The 22,625-nt window shown below is 39.5% G+C and overlaps 1 protein-coding gene across 8 annotated transcripts in view; it reads right to left on the minus strand.

Annotated features, from left to right (window-relative positions):
* DPH6 (diphthamine biosynthesis 6) overlaps window positions 1-5,723 on the minus strand; it is a 403,785-nt gene extending 398,062 nt beyond the window's left edge. For 2 of the 8 annotated variants that reach the window (XM_045016406.1, XR_006579291.1), the window contains exons 1-2: window positions 4,446-4,548; window positions 1,789-1,883 (exon numbers count right to left, since the gene is read on the minus strand). In XM_045016406.1, coding sequence (XP_044872341.1) covers window positions 1,789-1,883; window positions 4,446-4,468 — 118 coding nt within the window. In that variant the 5' untranslated portion in view covers window positions 4,469-4,548. Of the gene's footprint in view, window positions 1-1,788; window positions 1,884-4,445; window positions 4,571-5,257 lie in introns of those variants that run through there. The other 6 variants (XM_045016410.1, XM_045016409.1, XM_045016405.1 and 3 more) reach the window with 5 other exon arrangements.
* Window positions 5,724-22,625: the final 16,902 nt, after the last annotated feature.

Below are 22,625 nucleotides of genomic sequence, written 5' to 3' on the forward strand. Positions count from 1 at the left end.
ATACATAGAACACACTGCAGCACTTACTCTGGTGGTTAGACATAGGCTGTCAAAACTTCCTGAAACATTTAGTACTGACAACATGATACTCACAGCATGTTATTTCAGTATAAATGGAACAATAGAGGATTACAGCAGTAATTTTATATTGTTTAATACACTGTAAAGAAACGGAAATCTTTGGTGAGTTCTACCCTAAGTTTTTAAAAGGAAAGGAGATTAAAAAGTCCTGGATGCAACAACAAACTTATTGCTGCTGCTGCTTTAATTAAGAGACAAATTTCACTAAACGTTCTTACCGACTGGTTAGCAGCTAATCGATAACAAAAAAGGTAGCTCATGTAGATTATAATAATTAAATCGCAAACCTTGCAATTCACATTTTATGTATCTCAGGAGTTATCCAACAATTGTGATCATTATTGATAATTTTTCAATTGATCAATAATTAAAAAAATATATTGCTCAAAGCTACAATTCACTGGTAAAAATTGATAGAGTTCACTTTATTTTAAGACCACCCTAAATAGTCCTGGAACTTCCCCTAACTTCGGCACTTCTCTGTGAGGGCAGGCCTCTGAGCCCACATGGAAGGAGTTTGAAAGGAGAGGTCCCTGCATCGTGGAAACAAGCCATGAAACAAGTTGTGATGTAACCATAATATGCTAAAACTGATCATTATAAATAAGTGTATTTGACTTTACTATAGTGTGTAATGATTTTTAGAATGTACATGGTGACTTCCAATAGTAAGAGAAGCAGGTATTTGATCAAAATGGTCTAGCGGGTTCTGTAATCTTAACAAAGTAACCAGGACCGGAGAAGTTGATTTTACAAGAAAAACAGAGTATTTTTAAATTTATATAAAATGTGATGCCTGAAAAGAACAGACAGGGTCCCTTTTAAGCTGCCACTTAGTTCTGAATGTGCAGTTACTTTATTACTTGAGGGTCTCCAGGCAACAGTGGTACAAGATAAAATAAAATGAATGGGGTAGGCCTTACTGCTGCCTGGGGTATCTCAATTAACTTTCCATTGCATTTCCTACCACATACACGTAAAGAGGTCATTTTATTATTTGAATGACAACATTCTACATTTCTGATGTGAATACATTAGTTTTACAACAAACATATTTCAATAAGATTCAAGAGGTTTTGTCCTGGGTACCAAAGGAATAAAGTGCTCTAACCTACTGATTGCCTACTCCTATTGCCTCAACCTACTGATTTTATATTCACCACCTCTACCAATGATTCACACATGAACTCCTCCTCCCAGAAGGCACACCTCCTCCTCAGCTTCCCTCACAAACCTCCACAGTTCAGATGGTGAAGGTGACACCCTTTTCATTTGTGGGGCCTCATTCCCCTCCCACTGGTACAAAAGTCACCTCCTTTTCAAATATCACCTTAAAACCTTCCTGTTCATCTTAATTTAAGATTGATGCTAAGCCTCACTCACTTTGCACTACCTTCATTACTGTACCCATGCATTCTCCCCTTACTACAGTACAAGAAAGTATTTCTGCATTTTCCTCCTTTTAAACTGCAGATTCCTTTCTTTTATCATTTTTCATTTTCTTGTATTTTCTCTTGTTTGCTGCTTTACAAATGGCTTTAACAAATTCTCTAAATTGTCTCTCCCCTTCTTCACCTTTCTCTGTAAAGACGTCTAGGATATCTGCCATATGTACAAAAAAAAATGGCAGGGTTTAATTCAGACACTGCTGTGCCTCAGCTATTTCCTATTTCGGAAAGTTTCCTACAAGCAATGAGGCATTCTTACCTGTGTTTTCAGCAGGCCTTAAGTTGGCGAGAGCAACAATCTGATGCCCAGCAGCAACACACTGCATCATATTGTAACAGCTGTCCTTTCCACCACTAGAATTAGAAAAAAAATGAAATTATCGGACAATTAAACCAGGTCACTACTAGGCATTGTCACCCTTTTTTAAACTTTTACCTGGTTACTTCAAAATTATAATGCAGGGCCACGGAACAAAGTTTTCAAATAAGAAGAATTAAAGAGAATTATAACAGTAACAAACATCTAAGACTGTACCATACAAAATCTTTACAAGAATAGAAAATATTTATAAAATGCTGAAGAGTTCAGTTGGATATAAAATCCATAAAGTTTATGTGAAATTCCTAATTTGATGGCAGAGAGAGAAAAACGTATATTGTATGGAAGCTCTTTGGAGAAGAGGCTGTCTTTTGCTTAAAACTCCTATTTCAGTTACACATAATCAAATCTTAAACAAATGTTAAGTAGTAATAATAAAACAAAAACTATGTGATCTATAGAATACTATACTTCAAACGTCCATCTTCAAATTGATAGACACCGCACCACAACCAGAGGGGAGTGTCTGTGCTTCACTTCTCTAAGAGCCAAAGCACAGAATTCACAGCCACAAGGAGGGAGGGAGGCAGCGGGGTATATACAGTGGGGTAAGAAGAGGGGGTGGGGCAAATTTGGGAAGTGCAGGGCTGCGGCGGACAGAGAAAGAGGTGACTTTCCCCAGCTCCAGGGCTACGGCTGCTGGGGAGAGATGGCCCTTCTTTCCAGCCCCAGCTCAGGGGCTGCTGTGATTGGGGAGAGAGGGAGAGACCCCCTCCCTCCTTCCTAGCCCCAGCTGAGGGGCTGCTGTGGCAGGGGAGAGGCATATCCATCGCATTGGAAAGGTAAGACTACTGATATTAAAATATGAGTTGTGCGCTTTTATTCTTAGAACAAAAACATTAATTATTATTAAGTTTTTATTATATTGCGCTTTTATCCAAAGCATTTACAACAGTTAGCTAATGGTACAAACAACATTTGGAAAGATCATCAAGTGGTCCGTCAAGACCCGCAGCAATTTTTAGTGGTCCATGGAAAAAAAGTCTGAGAACCACTGGTCTAGATAATATTAAGTCCTGCCTGGAGTTCAGGCAGGGCCGGCTCTACTGTTTTCACCGCCCCAAGCAGCACACCGAATTGCCACCGTGGAAGGCGGGGGCAGTCCGTGTGCCGTTAGGGCGGCACACACATTTCCGCGGCAGCGGCAATTCAGCGGCAGCTTGCTGCACCACACGGACAGCTGAACATAGAAGCTTATGCCGAATTGCCGCTGCTGCGGAAACGCACGTGCCGCCCCAACCGCACACAGACTGCCCCCACCCTCCGCGGTGGCAATTCAGCATGCTGCTTGGGGGCAAAAACACACGGACTGCCTCCCCTTGCAGATTGCTGCCCCAAGCACCTGCTTGGGATGCTGGTGCCTGGAGCCGGCCCTGAGTTCAGCGGACTGGACTAGACGACCTCTCGAGGTCCCTTCCAGTCCTATGATTCGATGATCAATTGTTCTCTCTGATTTCATTGCTGTTAAAATTTAACACAAATCTGTTAATGAACAGGTTTTCAGCAAGTTTCTAGTTTGAGGCTCAATCACTTTTCAAAATAACCATGACGTCAAATTTCTTCTAAACAGCCAATAGACAATGTAATTTAAAGCCCTATCTCTGTTATTGTGATAAAACATGCTTGGTATAGTTAACTTAGTTACTGTTTATTTAGTTACCAATGAGATTGGAAAAAAGACTGGATGGATCAAGAAACAGTAATGGGACAGAGAACCTTACCCTTACAGAGACTTCTTTCTCAAAACTAAGGGCTGCAACTTAGCCCCGATTTTGTCCCTAAATATAACTGCAGCCAAAAACAATTATACATGAACTGTGTAGCCTTTACATATCCAACTACACAATTTATGAGTATAATCAGGAAGCTATATATCTAAGCACTATAAAATGTACCCACAATTATTTGTACCAGCAAAATTGCGGGTGCAAACTCAGAAACTGAAAGTCATCAGTCTGAAACACACATTTGCAAAACTGATCCTAAAAGGGAGATACTTGGAAAAGGAAAAAAAAAGCCTGAAACTCAACTGAAAACAAGACTAGGCAGAAAAAAATAGCAGCAGTCCACATATATACAGCACGTCTCCTCCCAAAGCATGTCACATATAATTACAGGGCACCCCCAAAATGCAGCTGCCTCTGGGGCGGAGGGCAGCCACTGACAACAAAGAGCATGTTACAAGTCGCAGGGGAGAGTGACGATGGCACGGTGGGCCTTTATTTATTTTTTTAAGTGTGACAGGATGTTCAACACCCAAGAGCAGAGCCAGGCAGTTGTGCAAGGCCTCCTACTAGGCATGCAGTTACACACCCACCACTGAGATGCAGCCAGCTGAGGCAGAGCAAGCTGCGGGAGACAGAGCTGTTTAAAACTCCTCGCTGCGTTTGGGGGAGGAAGGAAAGCAAGAAATGCACGAGCAGGAGGGTCCCGAGGGCAAGGCTGCCCAGTCCCTGCTCTGGGCTCGGCAGCACCCCCCAGGGGCACGAGGTGTGGCTCAGTCTGTGCAGCAGGGCAGCCCCCCACAGCCACGTTACCTGATTAAGGCCACTACTCTCATGCTGCTCGCAACCCCCCGGGCTGGGCTGACACTAAGGGGGGTGGGGGGGGGCTGAGACACGCGGGCGCTACTACAGGCTGCAGCCGGCGCCCTCCTTCCCGAGCCACGCGCCGTTCTACACGCTCGCGCCGGCCAGACCCGCCCAGGGCAGCCCCGAGGCTGCCTGAACCAAAGGGCTTGGGGTGCGGGGCGACCCCCGCCGCTCTCCCTGCGCCCGGCCCGCGCCCGGCCCCTGCCGCTCGGCCAGCGGCGGGCGGGCGGGCGGGCGAGCGGCGCGGGCTGAAATGCAGGCACCGCGCTGGCCGCCTATGCGAGGGCAGGCGGGAGGGCTGATCCCGGGGGTGTTCGCAGCGGGCCCGCTGCTCAGAGCCGTTCCTGGGCGTGACATCAGGATGAGTCACCTCTGAGCAGCCAGCTCCTGCCCTGTGTGCTCACCCTGCTTACCGGGACCTCCTTCCCCTGACAGTACCCGCTCTAGCTAGTTATTATTGGCAGCGATGCAGTACCTGGGGTTGTCGCTGGCACCAGCAGAAGTTGGTCTAATAAAAGATATTACCCCACCCACCTTATCTGTCTTACAGTTAAAGCTGCCAATTTTGCTTGGACATATTCCTGGAGTTTCATCACATGACAATCTTTAATTAAAGATTAATCTTTAATTCCTGCAGACTCCAGGACAGCCCTACTTATACTTATCAAAGACTGTCCACTGTTTTGAATGGTGCTGAAAGTAAGAAGGCTGGTTTGTTTCATTCCTATTCAACAGCCACAGTCGGGAAAGGCCCTTACCTGGCGCAGAGAAGTTTAAAGTAAGGTCTCCCACTTTTTGGGGGAGTGGTTAAGAAGAGTTTGGCACAGTTTACAGGCGCTTGTCTCTCTGTTGCAGATGAAGGATGGCGTGGTGGGAAGTTGAAATGGGGGAGTTAGTTTGTTGTTTTAAAAGTTATTAAATAAAAAATAGGAGAGTGTGTAACTCTAATTACATGTTGAATAACATCAGTAGATCAACAACGACAACACACCCCCACACACTGAAACTAAAGGATGTTCATCTGCAGATTTGGATTCAAACTTTGCAATTCATTCCTGTAACCGGGTCCTTTCCTGGGCCGTCCCCCTTGCTGAGCTCTGTGCTCCCTCAATAAAGCACTGTGAGGCTTTTCTTGCTGCAGCACCCGTGGCTTTTATTTACATACAGTTCCCACCACCAGCAATACTATTTACAAACAAATAGGTCTTCCTATCTCCTCTTTTACAGGGAGTCTCCCTTCAGCCTGGAGACTGTCCCTTCCCTGGCCATCCCCCCCTTGCACTGGCTGCCAGCCAGCCTTTATAGCTCTTCTACTAGCAGGCCCACAGGTGCAGCCTGTTCCAGAGGCCTGGCACCAGCCTTTCCCCCAGCCCCAATCTATTTCTCCTGATTGGGGCTGGCTGAGCAGGGGCTAATTAGGTGCCTTTGCACAAGCACCCTGCTACAATTCCCATCATTGTAATGAACCAAATTGTAGTACTGAATACAAACACCTTGGAATTCAGATCCAGATCCAAATTCTACAGTGTGGGCCCATTTCTGGGCCAAAAAAAATCCCTTTGTAAATAATGGTACAAAGTCAACAAGGTTGTAAATATGTAACTAAAAGCAGAATATGTTGCACACTCTATTTTAGCCATCTAGGACTGCATAGCTTGGGGCATCCAAAGCTACCAAACATGGGAGATGGGGGAGTGACCACATGTGAACAGCTCTAAATAAAGAATAAAAAGTGATGAACTGAAGATTGGGCATGGGGCTGGTAACCCAACTATGTAAACACAAACTGACTAAAGAAATAAAACTGGGAGCCATACTTGAAAAAGAGCTCCATTTCCTATGAAGTATATGATAGACATTGGTCAAAGTTGTAAGGAAACCTATGTCCTGAAAATTCCCTTGCTCAAGGCCAGATCAGTAATGAAAATCAGTCTTTGGAATATGAGTACTATGTACAAAGTTACAAAAGCTATTCAAGCAATTAAAATAAATGGATAGATACCATCTTGATGTCCTTGGAATCAGTGAGGGTAGATGGACAGGTTCAAACAAACTTCACTTTATAATATGGACACCACCTAGAAGAGAAAAAGAGTGTGACCTAGAGAAACATTATGCAGAGCAATAGAAGAAGAAGCCAGATCCATTAACATGACACTTAGAAGCCTCAGCAGACCAGCATAAGACTAAAATAAATGGCAGAAACTAGTAGATGCCCTATCCATCTGAGGGTGCAGGAGGATAAAGAAAAATGCTGCATATGCTGAATCGGAGAAAGCTTCAGGGTGTATCTGTTCCCTGGTTGGGAGAGGCATTCGTCCAAGGAAGTTTCACTTTTGGGATTGTGCCAGTTGCCTCAACTGTACTGCCAGTAGGCATTCTGACCACCTGCACTAAATGCACCCTTTAGGCCAGCTCCAACCTTATCTGATGGGGTGCCACCCACCCCAGTGTTCTCATATCTTCCTATGGGACTCACGCCTAGGGTTGCATGAGCTAGTGAGCCTCCACTTGAATCTAACTACTATGAAAGCTATAAATGTGTTTGCCTTGGATCAACCTGATTCATAGCCTACAAAAACCAACCTGATAAACAAGGCTCTTCTCCAAATACCCATCAAATTCCCTGTGAGAATCATCTGGAAAATGAAAACAGAATGGAAACAAGATGGAAAAGACCCCCTCAGAAGACCTAAAACACGATGGCGGGACGGTATCAACCGACACGTCCTTTCACAGGCATCCTACCCTGTAACATGTCAGATTTGGCTCAGGACAGACTATCATAGCTCATTCAGTGGCCTCCCTGCTATCCAAGTATATTATGAGAATTAACTAAACCTATCTTAATTTGTTCCCATGCTCCAGCACCATAAGAAAGATGGAATGGCTCCCTGGGGTCTTTCCAAGAGTGAAGTGTTGGCATTAGGCCAACATTAGGCACTCCTATTCAGCCCTCACGCATGGCCTCCAGAACAGGGCAGTGTGTGGGCAATGGTTGGAGCACTTTGCATTTACATTTCAGAGCTGTAGAGTATGGAATGTTGCTGTATATCCCAGTATTCCCACATATTGAAAAATTATGAGTTAGCCCCCCAAAAAATCATGAGATAGGCTTAAAATTAATGGAATTTTAAAAACTAATTAATTTGGGGTTCTTTTTATTGTCCTTTGTTTTTTGAGGCATTGGGGCTTATATTTTCATTTTTTACCATAGTCATGAGGACTTGAAACCTACTTTTTAAAAAATTCTTATGTAGCCCCACCACTCCAGGAGCTGAGGCTTTCAGAAAATACCAAATATCTTAACACTTATGATAAAACCCTTGGGGCTGCTGTAATTTGTGCTGGAGTCATCATAGTAACCCAGAATTAGGGAGGTGCTAACGTGGCATAAAGTCACATAGTTTATATATATATATATATATCATCACACACAGAGAGCATATTAGTGGCTCTTAGGCAACAATAAATAACATTTAGTTATTAGCATAACTGTTAAAAATAATGATGCAGCGTTTCCAAAGAGAAACTGCAAGAAGATAAATCAGGTCTATTCTGGGCCTCCATATAGTGCAACAGTCTACCATGCACATTGTAATTTGTAGGATCAGGGCCTAAATATGAAATACCACACAGGAGTCAACATAGCCTAGAATGAGGATTATCAACCTGGTTTTATAAACAAGTGTCAGAGAGCCACAGCTACCCTGCCCCTACCAGCCTTCTAAATTGGAAAGTAGTCCTGGCTATATCCTGGAGTGATGGGAGGTCCCAGTAGGGGGGAAAGGTTAAGAACCAGTTTCCTAGATCAAAAATAAAATTGGAATATAATATTTAAATATGCCAGAATCAATTGAGTAAGGCCTAGTAAGACAAATATAATATTTTAGGAAAATATATAGCACATGATAAAATTAAAATCAAAATATTTGTTTTATGTAGAAGCAATCACAAGAACTTGTAAATATAAAATAAAAGCTCACAGTTATATACAGAGCTGAAATTGATAATACATGAAATTGCTAATTTCTGCCTTAGTTTAAACTTTTGTAAAAAGACAAAGGAAGTATTTGTAAAAGCTGCAATAAATATTTGTGAAGGCTGGTAACCCATAAAATGGATTGCTGGTAAATTTATTGTATTTGGAATACATATATATAGCTGAGGGTATTTAAAAACTTGCATTTATCACATTGAACCATTTAAATGGAAATCACAATATTTTAAATAATTTCCCATTTTAAATATAGAGAAGTCCAAAATGCTGTAAACAGCATTAATAGCAACAGTGGAAAATAGCAAGTGTTTAAGGGTTCCCATTCATCCAGACTTTATACTGTACACAGTGGATACAGTCGTTCCAGTACCTCGCTGGATTTGGGTCACAATGTAGTATGAAGTGAAACAGCACATTAAAATGCATGGCAAATATATATATGTCTGTAAAAAAAATTAAATATCAATTGTATTTTTTAAAAATAACCTCAGGGTATGCTCTGACCATCATAGATTAGCAGTTCACTAGACAAAACCATTTATTTTATTGATACCATTTACAAAGCCAGGGGCGGCTCCAGGCCCCAGTATGCCAAGCGCATGCTTGGGGCGGCATGCCGCGGGGGGCGCTCTGCTGGTCCCCGGGAGGGCGGCAGGCAGGGTGCCTTCGGCGGCATGTCTGCGGAGGGTCTGCTGGGGGAGGTCCACCGAAGCCACGGGACCGGCGAGCGGCAGAGCACCCCCCGCAGCATGACGCCGTGCTTGGGGCGGCGAAATGGCTAGAGCCGCCCCTGTTCAAAGGAGTTTGAATTTTCTTTAATTTGATGATCATGCATTAATACAATAATTTCATGTTTATTCTCAGAAATTCTTCCTTTTACTATTCAAAACAATGTAAATGATCTCAATCAGATGGCTTGGATGTGAAATGCTAGTGACTCTCAGAAGGGATGGTAACTTTTTTTTTTTTTTTTTTGGAGTGAGGAGGGGAATGCAGGCCTGTTCTGAATTAAAACTGTAAATCCAGGGATTGTAGAGATTTTAGGTGGGATTACCAAATTAAATGAAACAATAATGTATAATAATCTCATTTGATGGAAATAACCACCTCCCTAGAGAACTGTAAAACATGTAGCACCAAAGTACTTTGTTTTTATTGCAAAAACTGTGGTTATTTTATCATACCTCTCTACATTTGCATTCTTTGAAAGGTGTTATAAATATGTTTTTATTTATGTTTATGAATTTATGTTTATGAGTTCAGGAATTCAACTAGTAGCTGTGAACATTTAAAAGCTGTTGTCTTAAAAAGCTTAGCAACAGTGTATGAAAAGTCTAAGAAATCATGTACATAAATTATTCTGCCTCTTTGAAAAACTGGGGAACCCATAAAACCAGTTCCTCTAAGCAGGCAGCTTTATACTACAAGTTCCAATACTTGTAACAGCTGTGTTCTAAATAGTGTATCATTCCAAGACCAGAAAGGAGAATTCTTCTAAAGTACACTTTTTCCTCAAAGGCTCCATTATTAGTAATCTAACCTGATTTAACACTGTTGTTCCATCTGCCAGGTCTGTTGCAGTTCATTATACATTCTTTCAAAAGACATAACTCTGTTTATAATCTACTCAGCCCTTTCATTTGAAGAACAGAAGTGTAATCTCAACCAAGGGCAACAAAACAGATCCTAAATTAAGAATAATTTCCAGTTCCACTGTCCTGTTGGTAAGCATAGGAGTAGAGGCAGAGAGGTGAAGTTTCAGAATCAAACCCTGGTTGCATGTGAGAGGTTCCTTTGGCTTTCATTCTGTGAGGACTAAAGTGGTTATTATATTCACGTGAATAAAATAAGCAGGATTTGGCTCCTAGAATCTGGTAGCAGATACTGAGTACAGATTTTTAATAAGCAGAGGAGTTTTTCTAAATAAAACAAAAATAAAATAAGTACATTTTCTTACAAAATTTAATACATTCAAATTTTTAAAATACTTTCAAATTAGGGCAGATCACTAGTGGAGTTGACCTCGTCCCTGCTAGCCAAAACCTTTAGAAGAAACTGCTTTATTTCATAATAACTGTGATAGTTAGAGCCTGATTCTCAGTTACTCCATTCCTACTCCAGGGAGGACAGGGGGCAACTTTGGCTTTAAGCTTCCTTTATGTTCCCTGTATATAGGGGCTGTGTAGGGACCTGCCCATCCCTAAGTGTAAGTTAGACTAGATGCACCAGAGTGTAAATCAGCCTTAATGTAACTCAGACCCACAGTTTATATGTGATAAAAAGCTAATTTTGCTTCTATTTTCTGTCTCTGTACTTGGCATCTGCATTAGGAGATTGTTGAAAGCAAAACAGTAAAATGTTTGGTTCCAGTTATATCACAGAGATCCAGAAGGGATCTTCCCCAATCCATGTGAAACTGTCCCCAATCCTAGGGAAAGATCTTCCTTCAGCACACATGGTTGGTGGAGGGTGAGCTTGTGGATAGTATTCTCCTCCTCAGTGTTTGAATCCTGGGAGAGCCTACAGTAGCCCCAGCTGAGCTATTCTGCCCCCACAGACCTGACATGCTGTTGCAGTCTTGACAAAGAGTTCACTAAAGCCTTCATTCCACTGCAAGGAATCTTGGGTGGCATTTTGTAGGGGAGTGATTATAATGGTTTGTTGCATCTTTCTCATACTTCTCAGTCAGTAAAGTTAGAAAGTGTAACAATGAATTACTAGAGGGATCTGTCAGAGGATTAGAAGAACAGCAGCAGTATCCCTAATGACCTGAATGGTTAATTAAGTTCTCTCTTAAATGAGATCCAAAAATATCTTAATACCAGTATATTATGAGGAACAGTCACTTTTTGCAAAACAGTGCCTATTAGGAAAAGGCCAATTATCCAATGACTGGCAGGGATAGCTGGACCACTAAGGTTCTTAATTAAAAGAAGATTTTCTGTTTAAGATCCCAAATCAATACCAGAATACAGCATATATGGAGTAGACATAACATTAGAAGTGTATTTACATTTTAGAACAAAGTTTTTGAAAATCAGCTCCTCCTTCATTTACTTGCCAAGTCCCAAAACTAGGATGTTGTGTTTTTCTTTGGAGTAGTTGGCAATGGGACACTTTTGCACTCAGTTATGGAATAGCTATGAAGCTCCATTGAAGTCAATGGGATTTCACTGGTGTAACAGAGGGCAGAATTTTGCCTGCCATCATTAACACCTAAGCAGCTTACAAAGGGCAGGGAAATGCTTCCTGCTCCAATTTAGTTGTTAGTTCTGGAACAGAAAAGGTGCTTTATGTCTGTTTAATTAAGAAGCTTTGTGAAGTACCTTTAACTGCCAGTCACTGAGTAATTTCCCAGTTCTTTCCCTTCACAACAGGCAGAATGCCATATCTCTTCCTCTGGATATGTTGAAATTACATTTTGATAAAACTGGGCCTTTACAAGTGTAAGGCATGCTGAAGAGTGATGACACTTGAGTGAATGGAAAGTCACTCAGAAATCCATGCCTCTCAAGGCAGGATGGTTTAGAAAGACCATGGGCAAATTCCTCTGCCATGCTTCCTACTGTGGCTACAAAAGAGCCAGGGGGTAGATTCTCACAGTTCCTGCTGCTGATAGCAATGGGGCTTGGTATCCGATGATGTCCTTAGATGACTTGCCAAGTTGCCATGCTTCTGTGTAGCTGTGAAATGTATCAATTTCCCCCATTTCCTACCCAGTATTCAAGAAAGTGCTATGCCTGTGACCCCTTCCTTTCACTCACTTCCCATTGCAATAGAGGCCAAAATTTGTCCCTAAGTTTGGATCATGCATGTATGTTACTTACAGGTCAGGGTCATTAATGATGGTATGGTGCTTTTCTAATCCTTTGATGGACTCTTTCAGTTCTATTAATTCAATTTTAAACCAGCCTACTTCATTGGCTCAGAAGGATAAAATCAGTCATTTACTGAAAGCTTTATTAGAACATCATCCTCACACCATCCAATCTACTTACCTTTCCAGCAGGTACTAACGCATGGTAGAAGCTTACTGGAGCTGTCATAATATAGCAGCTGAGCATTTTTTTCATTAATCAGACTAATCTTCAGTTCACAGAACTTTTATTTTTAATAATAATTGTCACAAAGAGACAGCGTCAAGGCTGACAAGTGTAGCGCTCACAAGGGAATAAGGGTTAAATTTACCTGTGTCCTGTTCTTTTAAGGATTGAAGGTCTGGACTGAAGGATTGAAGGAACTAAAGGGAACAACTTAGGTAGCAGCAGTAGAGTGGTTTGTGCTTTGAAAGAACTAAGCAGCAATGGGCCTTGTGGAATCTGTGTTTGTTTTTTTGATACTGAGTTTAATAGAGCTCCAGTTTTAAAACTGTCCATGGTCTGGGAGTGTAACATAGGCAAAACTATTTACTCTCTTTTGTGTTTGCAAAGTCCATATAATTTTAATGTGTTTTTTCCCCACTAATAAAGTTCCTCAGCATTTTTTTCTCCATAAACATAAATAAATAAATTAAAATGGCTGCATCCCAGTACTCAAAAGCAATCCTAAACTATAAAACAAACCCCCACCCAATTCTACAAACACGGGCTAAACTTCACCCCCATGATTTCAATGGGATTGTCTAAGGTAGTAAAGTTAATCATATGTGTAAGTGTTTGCAGGATCAGAACCCACGTTCTCCCTCCTTTCTTTCTTTCTTTCTCTCTCTCTCTCTCACACATACACACAAAGAAAGAGAAAATGCTTGTGAGAAGTAAACTTTTAAAATTTAAGTTTATTTAGAAACAACAGTGGGTAAAAAATAAATATTTCCAAAATGGCAAAATAATACATTGAGAATTTCTGACAGGATTTTTCAAATTGCAGGGAAGTGAACTACAGCGGGTCTAATTCTGATATCACTGACACAAATATTCATTAGAACCACAGTAAACTCCACAGTAAACAAAACATGCGTATGTTCAGAATAAGGGCCCAAGAGAACCTGATAATGTAAGTTTCACATGCAATTATTCTATTTGCCTATCAAATCTCAACAGAAATTCTTCTTAGTTGGTAAGTAAAAGGCTAGACCTTTAATTAGCCATCCTAATGGAAAGAAAGGAACCATTTGAGCTCAATTAATTGTAATGTATTTCACCATCATCTCAGACTTTGAATCAAAAGATATATGTCTTAATTTATTATAAAATAGCTGGGTATGGCATAGCCAGGGAATTTACTTTGTGGGAATAATGTTTATAAAATATTATAATATTCTACAGTAATGTAGGCCACTAATATCTCAAACTCTGTGCCTAACAATAGCAATACTGTAATGTTTTAGGCAACTACTATGGTATAAATGAGTCTTTGATTTCAATCACATCGGTGAGCACTGGTCTGTCTGCTCCTGATAGAGAAGCAAGAAGAATGACCACACACTCTTGCAGCATTCAGAACTAAATGCAAAACTCATCTCTTTGAATTAGCTTTATTTTAGTAACTGTCTCAAAAGCATCAGCATTCTCACAGAATATATATTAATTAAAAATCCCACCGATTGCTTTTACTGCTAGAAGGGCTGGGAAGAGATGTTTTTATATTTACTTCTTGTGGAAGGTACTTTGATACCATGATGATGGATGACAAATAGATAAACAGACAGATAGATATTAGCCATGTCATGATTTTTAAGAGGTACTTTGAAATTTATTGGGCCGAATTATTTGCTGACTAAGGCCCCCAATTCAGGAAGGTACTTATGAACATGCCTAACTTTATGTACATGAGTAGACCTATAGACTCCACTGGTATTGCTTACATACTTTAAGTTAGGCACATGTTTAAGTTCCACCCTGACTCAGGGCCTTTAAGTATGTTTCAACTCACTGAAGCCACTGGGGTCTCATGGAGTATAAGTCAACACAAAATTTTGCTTATTTTTCTCTGCAATATGCTGTCTGTATCATGAAATATCTACTAAATATCTTTTACTAGCAGAAACTAATGGTTTCTCTCTATTCCACATGTCCTATCTTGTCTAAATTTGGCTGTGCAAATAATTCAAGATCTTTTTGACTGCATGGCATTTAAGATTGTATTCTCTTATAAGCAGAATATTCAGGGGAGAAGCAGTTAATTAATTATGGAGCTGTTTTGACCTCATTAGCTGGGAAGACAAGTGTGGCTTTGAACCACAGAAAATAAAAAAAGGAGTTTCTCACTGTAAAAATAAGCCAAACAGAAGGCAACCTTGAATGTTTTATAAAACTTTAGATTATATTGTATGGGGAAGAGCCCCACGCAGGAAATATAGTCTGATATTGACGTATCCTGTAGGGGAGTCTGTTACAATGCCCTTTTAAAATAATACTGAGGTGCCAACTCTCTTGTCAACATCATGATCTAATCAGTGCAGTCTTTTTTGTTTCAGGGTCTTCCACCTTATAATTGACCCTGACATATGCTATTCTCTTTACCCGTTGGCTTTGGACATATAACTCCTGTCATGGTCAATTATTAGGTGATAGACCCTGCAACCATTGGGACCATTGCTTAAAAGCATCCTATATAGCAAGCCCTGAAGTGATCTAATTCAAATTTGATTGAGAAAAGAAAATCTGGTCTTTTATAAAAGTGATATACTTTTTGCTTCTATATAAAAAGTGTCAATTTCCATTATTCTGTACATTACTGAGACAAACGGTGACAGGGCTATTTCTGAAATAGGTTTAAGAAATGTATGAAAGTCTGTAACAAAAAATTCTACCGACTCTGAAATGAAGAAATTATCTGTACAAGCATATAGTATGCATATTAGATTACACTAAATTCGAAAAGCAGATCAGAATATGAGAGTGGCAAGTGGGCCAGAGCTAAAAATAAGGGTGTGTTACCTCCTTTCTTACACTTCTTTGACAGGATGCTTTCTTTTTAGGTTGTAACAGCTTTGAAGAACAGAGATATTTTTTATTTGTCTGAAAGGTGCCTACCATACTTTTGGGTGCTACATCTATAAATACCAACAATAATTAATTTTGAGCTACAAAGAGGCAGATAAACAATTTATATATTATATATATAAGCTCCCACAATTGGGTCAATAGGGTCTAGTGGACTGGGCATAGGATGAGGAGACAGGATATCTGGTTTCTATTCTCAATTTTATCACAGACTTTTTAAACAACACATTTTAATTTTATTTTGGATATTTAAAACAGAAAAACAATCAGTATTTCACTTCGAATTACATTCCAGCACCATGGAAGAAATGACACAGGAGCAGAAGTTTAACATCCATCAGCACAGCCTCATGTGAAAGGGAAGAACCAAGGATCCACATTGTTGCACAAATCCTGCAGCCTTACTGTCCCCTATGGAATCAGCCCAGAGGGGTAGTGAACTCTATTCCAGCCTGGATACTTGATGTGTGTGTAGGGTGGGGTGGATTTAAATTCCCTAACCTCCCTTCACTATACATCGATATAATCCTAATATTCAAGCTCTGCGCAAGTGGAGTGAATTTTACCCTATGAGAATAATCTATACTTTCTTGAACCCCAGCATAGTATTTAGAAGTATCTGCCACTGATTTGCATGACTATTACCAACTTATTTAACAATCCTATACCTCAGCAACCCATCAGAGAGAGAATAATTCTTAAATAACTCTTGTAAAGAAGTTGAATTCTATGGATTATTAATTTATTATTTATGTTCTGAAGTACTTGATTCAATGCTATGTTTATTACTACCCTAGCCTGAATAGCCACAAATATAATTAAAATTATCTAGACCTTTTAAAAATCCAGCCATATAGTTTGTCTCAGTGAGGTGTCCCCAAGCAAATGTAAAGTAAAAAACTTTTTATTTAGATCAGTTTATTAATTAAACAGCCATTTAGCTAAATGTGGGTCTAAAGTCCTAGTGAAGTGTGTGCCGGACAAAAGCCTATTATTTGTACTGATTTGTCAAGTGTAAAATTGTTCCCCATCTCCAGAATAAAAATGCCTCTTCCAATATGAATACTTTGCAGTTACTCCAGGCATGTCATCTGACATTACATCCCAAACCATTATTTCATGTGTGGGTTAGTTCATGCTTTAGGTGTCACACTGTGGTTTATAAAGCAGGAAGTGTTGACACTGCTCATTTTGTGATTTAAGCATGAACCAACATACTAAAAGGGTTCTATAAAGTATACATTTCAGTATCAACAGTGTATTTAAAAAAAATCTGTCAATCTCATACTGGCGGATCCTGTGAGAGGATGAGCATCTCAACTGCAATTGAGGAGTGAAAGCAATGTGTTATGATAGATAGGGCATGCTATGGGAATCAGGAGTCCTTAATTTATTTGCAGGCTGGCCAATGACTTACTGTGTGACCTTGGGCAGGTCTCCGCACCCCTCAATGCCTCAGTTTTCCCCATCTGTAGAATGTCAATAGTGAAACTTTGCAAAGCACTTTCAGCTACATGACTTGAAAAAGCTATGTAAGTAATAATTACTGTTATATTTGAAGACAATGGGAGTTGAAGGATTTTAGAATCTCATGAGAGATACTCAGCTGTTAACAGGATCAGGCCCTAAATCTCACATTAGAATAGGCCATGTCAATATATTACATCTTTTGAATACATTTGACAAGAATTTGCTCAATTTTAATATTTGTTTGCAAGTTATTCTGGGGAATTTTGCAAGGAATTCACAAATTATATTATAACCCTCATGACAGCACCTTGATTTTTCTGTGTTACAAACATATCAATAATGTATTTGCAAGCCTGCTAGCTGGAGATGGAAACTGCAAAGAAATCAAACATTATATATGTAAGTTAGAGATAACATTTCAGCTACCTTTTAGTATTTAACCTCTTTAAAATTAGTCTGTATGCATGAACAACAAAAGGAAAAGATGAAGAAAACATACAGCTTAAGCTGACACAAATCCAAACAAAATACAATACCGATTGTAAAAATGTTAAATATTTGGGCAATAAACCTTATGACAGTAAGGTAGCCATGAGGTCAACATGAGCTTTGGAGTAATGATCTCTAATGGCGTCATGCCAATCTCTCTCTCTCCATTATGGAAAGAATCGGCAAAAAACAGAGCAGTGAACATTTTGATTCTTCCAGTCTTTTCTATGTGTAACCAGTGTTAAAAACATTTAAAGACAGCAAACACGCAAAACCTCAGTGCATTTTTTAACCCTATTTCAGGCTGCATTAGATCAACAACAAAAATAATTGCTGTCAGTTTGTACTTTTTGACCAATAATTCTCTGTATTTCCTGCAAGAAACTTGAGTGATGCAAATGACCTTATTTTTACAGCATGCTTTTATTAAATAGTTTATTATTTTGGCAGACTAATAAAGATTTTGGTATTTGCTTTTATTTGCAATAATATTACCACCACATAAAAAAGGATTTTATGTTCTTTTTGAGGAACAAGGAGGATAAAAGTGTTGATGGATAGCGCAACTGAGGCATCAGCAATGAGCTGGAAATGAGACACATAAATATGAAAGCAGAGCTAAGAAAATAGAACTGCACCCTTGGCCTTTCTTAAAAGAACATGCACAGGCCACGGTTCATTCACACAGTTACAGAAACTCCTTTTGTTTCCAGTGAGTCAGTGAAAATATGCGAAACATTACTAAAACCCTATTAATACTCTTAGCTGCTTGACACTTTTCCATAATTAACATTATCATGAAAAGTTTCCAAGACTTTGAGAGATTATTTTTTAATTACTGTTATATTATGATTCTCTTAAAATATGTGTATTTTATTTGGGACAGGAAAAATGATCTGTCTTTTTTGTTATATCTTAGACAGAGCTGGTAGAAAAGTTTTCATTTTTTTTCACCAGATAAAAGGACACATTTTGAAACCAGTTCTAATCTCAGAATATTCTTCAGGGATTGAGGTTAGAGCTGGCAAAGGAATTGTGAGCAACTTTAAAGAAGAATGTAATGCAGGCCCTGATTCAGGAAAGGCACTTACGATGTCAGTGGGACTAAAGCACATTCTTTCCTGATCCATTCATGAAACCATTCATGCCACAAAGGCCTGATCTTGAGAGGTGCCGAGCCTCTTCAACACACATTGAAGTTCTCCTGAATTTGACCACTCAGCATTGTGTGGGAATTGCTCAGCCTCTCTCATATTCCATCTCTTAGTTTCTCCAGTTAAGGACCTTGTTTATTCAAATAAATAATTACATGTGCTGTAATATAACATTGAGTGTTTGACTGGGCTTGTAGTCACTTATAATTCATCCCTGAAAATGATAACTAATGCAGGAAAGTATGAATATAGCTAGCACCACATGAAAAAGAAATTTGATACCAGCAAAGGAATCCACCTGTTTATAAGGTACAGTCCATCTTTGTCAATAATATTAAAAGGCAATTAGTAGGCTGGACTCATGAAGTATGAGACTGATAAGAGATTGATAAAAGAGTAAGTTTAACAATGATATGCCAAGATTTAAAATCAGAAACTGCTTATGCCCAGTGCCAATCATTCACTCCCTGTCAGTAGTAGTTCACATCTTTCCTGGGATGTCGTCCAACCACAGTGGCATCTAAAATATAGCAGGCTATATTGTTACAGTTGGAGGTGAAATTGAAAGTTGCACCAAACAGAAGTGACAAATTCACGTTGCTGAGTGTTGCCTAGCAATAAGAAATGAGCTTATTATGATTGCTGACTTTACCCATAGAAAAGGGGGCTTTGTATTCAGACCAAAACAACATCATCCTTACAGGAAAGGGGTAGCAATAGAGAGGGCAGAAACAAGAAGAGTATCACCAGGAGCTGTAAGCAGCTTTTGAAGTGGAAAGTTGCCTCTCTGACTTATCAGAGGCCAGCAAGGGGAGAAATGCCCCATCCCAGACTGCTGACATTAGCTGGGTTGTTTGTCACTGACCTACATCCAGAGGTTTCATCTTCATCATGAAGACAACAGCGAGCCTTTTCAGTTTAGATACCTCCTCTACCAAATTTCCTCCCTTTGAATGTCCAGCAGAGCCACTGTTTAGCCGTCTTCATAGTTCAGTGTAAAGGCTTTCTATTTGGGTCAGCTCTTTTTTATTTTTTGACCATTTTTGCCTATTCCCGCCACTCCTCTCCCCAGCCTCTTCCTTTCCATGTTTTTTTTTAATCTGTTTTTTACAGAGAGGGTCTGATTCTGTTTTGGACCCTGGTCCAGATTTTCAAAAGTATTTAGGTGCCTGAAGATGCAGATAGGCATCTAGACCATTTTGAAAATTCCCCTAGGCACCTAACTCCCATGAGCGTTAGGCTCTTTTGAACATTCTCTCTGTATTTTTAGGTGCCTAAATACCTTTAACAACTTGCTACATTGTGCCCAGATCCATTTTATTTATCGTCGGTTTTACTTACTTTTTGTTTAACAGCACTAAAATTTGTTGATATGAGCCTGATCTAAGGTATACATATGTAAAAAGAGGGTGGGTTACATTCCATTACATTTTTTATTGGCCCTGGAAAGATGGCCTGAAATAGGTTTATAATGTTTTTTCCAACTGGCAAAAAATGTATTTGTATCATAATATATGGCAGAATCACAGGTCTGAAAGTCAACAAAGACCATTTTAAGATAGTGGTGTCAAACTCATTGAAGTCATGACCCCTTTGGCCTATATGAAAATAAGAAGAAAGGATCAGATAGACAGACATCTGCATACCTTCATTTGCTTCCACAAATAACTGTATGAGCAATTACTTGTTATACCAATAACTTAGAAGGGAACAGCTCTTTATCCGTGTCCTCTCTCATGAGGATCCAGTCCCCACAGGAGAAGAAATTCTAAAATGTGTAAGTAACTTCTTTAAAAGACCTTAAAGGTGGTTCACTGGGAAGCAACCAGAATAATGAGAAGTCAAGAAAATGTCAGAAGTAATCACTTTTTTCAACTGAAGAAATACAATAGGATGCTCATTATGCTCATAGCCCGAGCTCTTGTATAACACTAGTTACAGAACCTCACTTAGTAATTTCTGCACTGAGCCCTATAAATTGTAGCATACCTTTTTAAAAAATCCAATTTTTTATACATACTTTAAGTAATGGAGAATCTCCTGCAACTCTTGGTAATGTGTTCGTTCCAGTGGTTAATTACTCTCACTGTTAAACATTTATTTCCAGTTTGAATTTTTCTGATTTCAACTTCCAGCCTTTGGATCTATGCCTTTGTCTGCTAAACTAAAGATCTCAGAAATATGTCCTCTTTTGAATAAGTGCTAACAGACTGTGATCAAATCATCTCATAACCTTCTCTTCAATAAACTAAGTATGTTGAGCTCCTTTAATCTCTCACTGTAAAATGTTTTCCCCAGAACTCAAATAAACCTTCTAACTTTTTTTAAGCCCTCTCCAATTTTTCCAATATCCTTTTTAAAGCATGGATGCCAAAATAGAACACGGTATTCTAGTAGTGGTCTCAACAAGACCAACAGACTATTTCAACTACTTTTTTAAGAGAGCTCATCAGATTAAATTTAAATAAATATATTATCAAACCAATGCATACAACATGCATAATTTTCAGCAGGCTGAAGTGCAGATTTAATGTTATGATACTGTAGCTAAGCGCACTGATGTTCTCCTAATTTCAGATTTACAAGAATTCTTACTCTGATGACTTCTTTTAGCCATTGATTACACAGAAAATGCAGATATAATACACAAAAAACAATTATGAAGGTAGGAGCAAGCATATAGACAGAATCATGAAGGATAATGTATTAGGTGTGATGATGTCTAAATATCTGAACATTCTTTTGATTGACTTTACATTTATGAAATGGTTAAATTTGTTTTAAAAGCCAATAACTCCCCCTGCCCCATCTTTGGCCTCCTTAACTGATTTTCACCTGGCCTCCTTAACTGTACCCATAAACATTTACAAGTGCAAAATAACATATTTCTCTGGGCAAAACAGATGAATTAATGCAAATTGGCAATTACTCATTCAGGTACACATTTTACTTATGTAAATAGGTGTTTTACAGGCACCAAACTGATGTGCTTACAAATTTTGTGGAGGCAGTTATGGAAACCTGCAGTAAATCTGGCCCTTTCTTTATTTCACATTCAGTGTTGCTACAGATAAACATTTTCCACCTGTTACAACAGTCTGGCATATTACTTTCTTGATACGTGATGATACAATACCTCTCAGGTTTGCTAAGTAGCAAGGAGAAATGTAAGCAAATGAAAAGGTTTTCCACCTTCACAGGTTTTCAGTGCTTGGGGTTCTGTTTGTCTGAGAACCGTATGAATGGAAGCCATATTTTATAGTATTTCTTTAACCTCTGCCATCTGGTGTAGGTTAGTTTTTCCACTGCCAGCATTTCATAGAGCCTTTTATACCAAAATGTTTAATTTTTAAGTAAATGTTTGGACTGCATAAACCCAGTTAAAAAAATAGAGCAGTATTTTTTTAAACTATATATTGCTTTGTCAATAGTGATGGCACCAATAAACACACGGACAAGTGTTTGGGTTTAAAGGCCTCTGGCCACAACTTTATTTTCTGTAACACAACATCTAGGCCACATGGCACCTTTAATCACTGAGGTCATGCTCAATTATCTTTGAAGAACGTCTGTGCCCCTCACTGGTCCAAAGACTATACTCCAATAAAGGGAATAGTATTGCCCCAGGCACAACCTCTCAAGCTAAACACTGCTCTAGACAAGTCAGGTTCACCCAACACATACCAAAGCCATGTCTGTTCCAGAGCCTAGGTTCAAATTTTGGGGAATGACTAAGACAGCCCCACTGTTGCTCCAAAACAACTTGCAACATTAAATGACTGGAAACCAAAATAAATGATTGACAATGTGGCCAGCAGCCACATCTCAAAACTAGGACTAGAACCCCCATAGACTCTGAGAGCAGATAAATGGGAAATCAGGGAGCTGCTCTATTTGCCACCAGCGAAAGACAGAAAGGGGGGAAAAAACCATGTGGCAGGACTATTGTGCCAAGACAGGAAAATTCCTTTGTGACCCTACTAAAAAAAGGTGATCAGTTAAACCTTGTGGACGTCAGCAAAGATCGCAAATCCCAAACCATAAACATGCCCTAATATGTGATGCCCCC

This window comes from Mauremys mutica, chromosome 4 (assembly GCF_020497125.1).
Source record: "Mauremys mutica isolate MM-2020 ecotype Southern chromosome 4, ASM2049712v1, whole genome shotgun sequence".
Taxonomy (NCBI): domain Eukaryota; kingdom Metazoa; phylum Chordata; order Testudines; family Geoemydidae; genus Mauremys; species Mauremys mutica.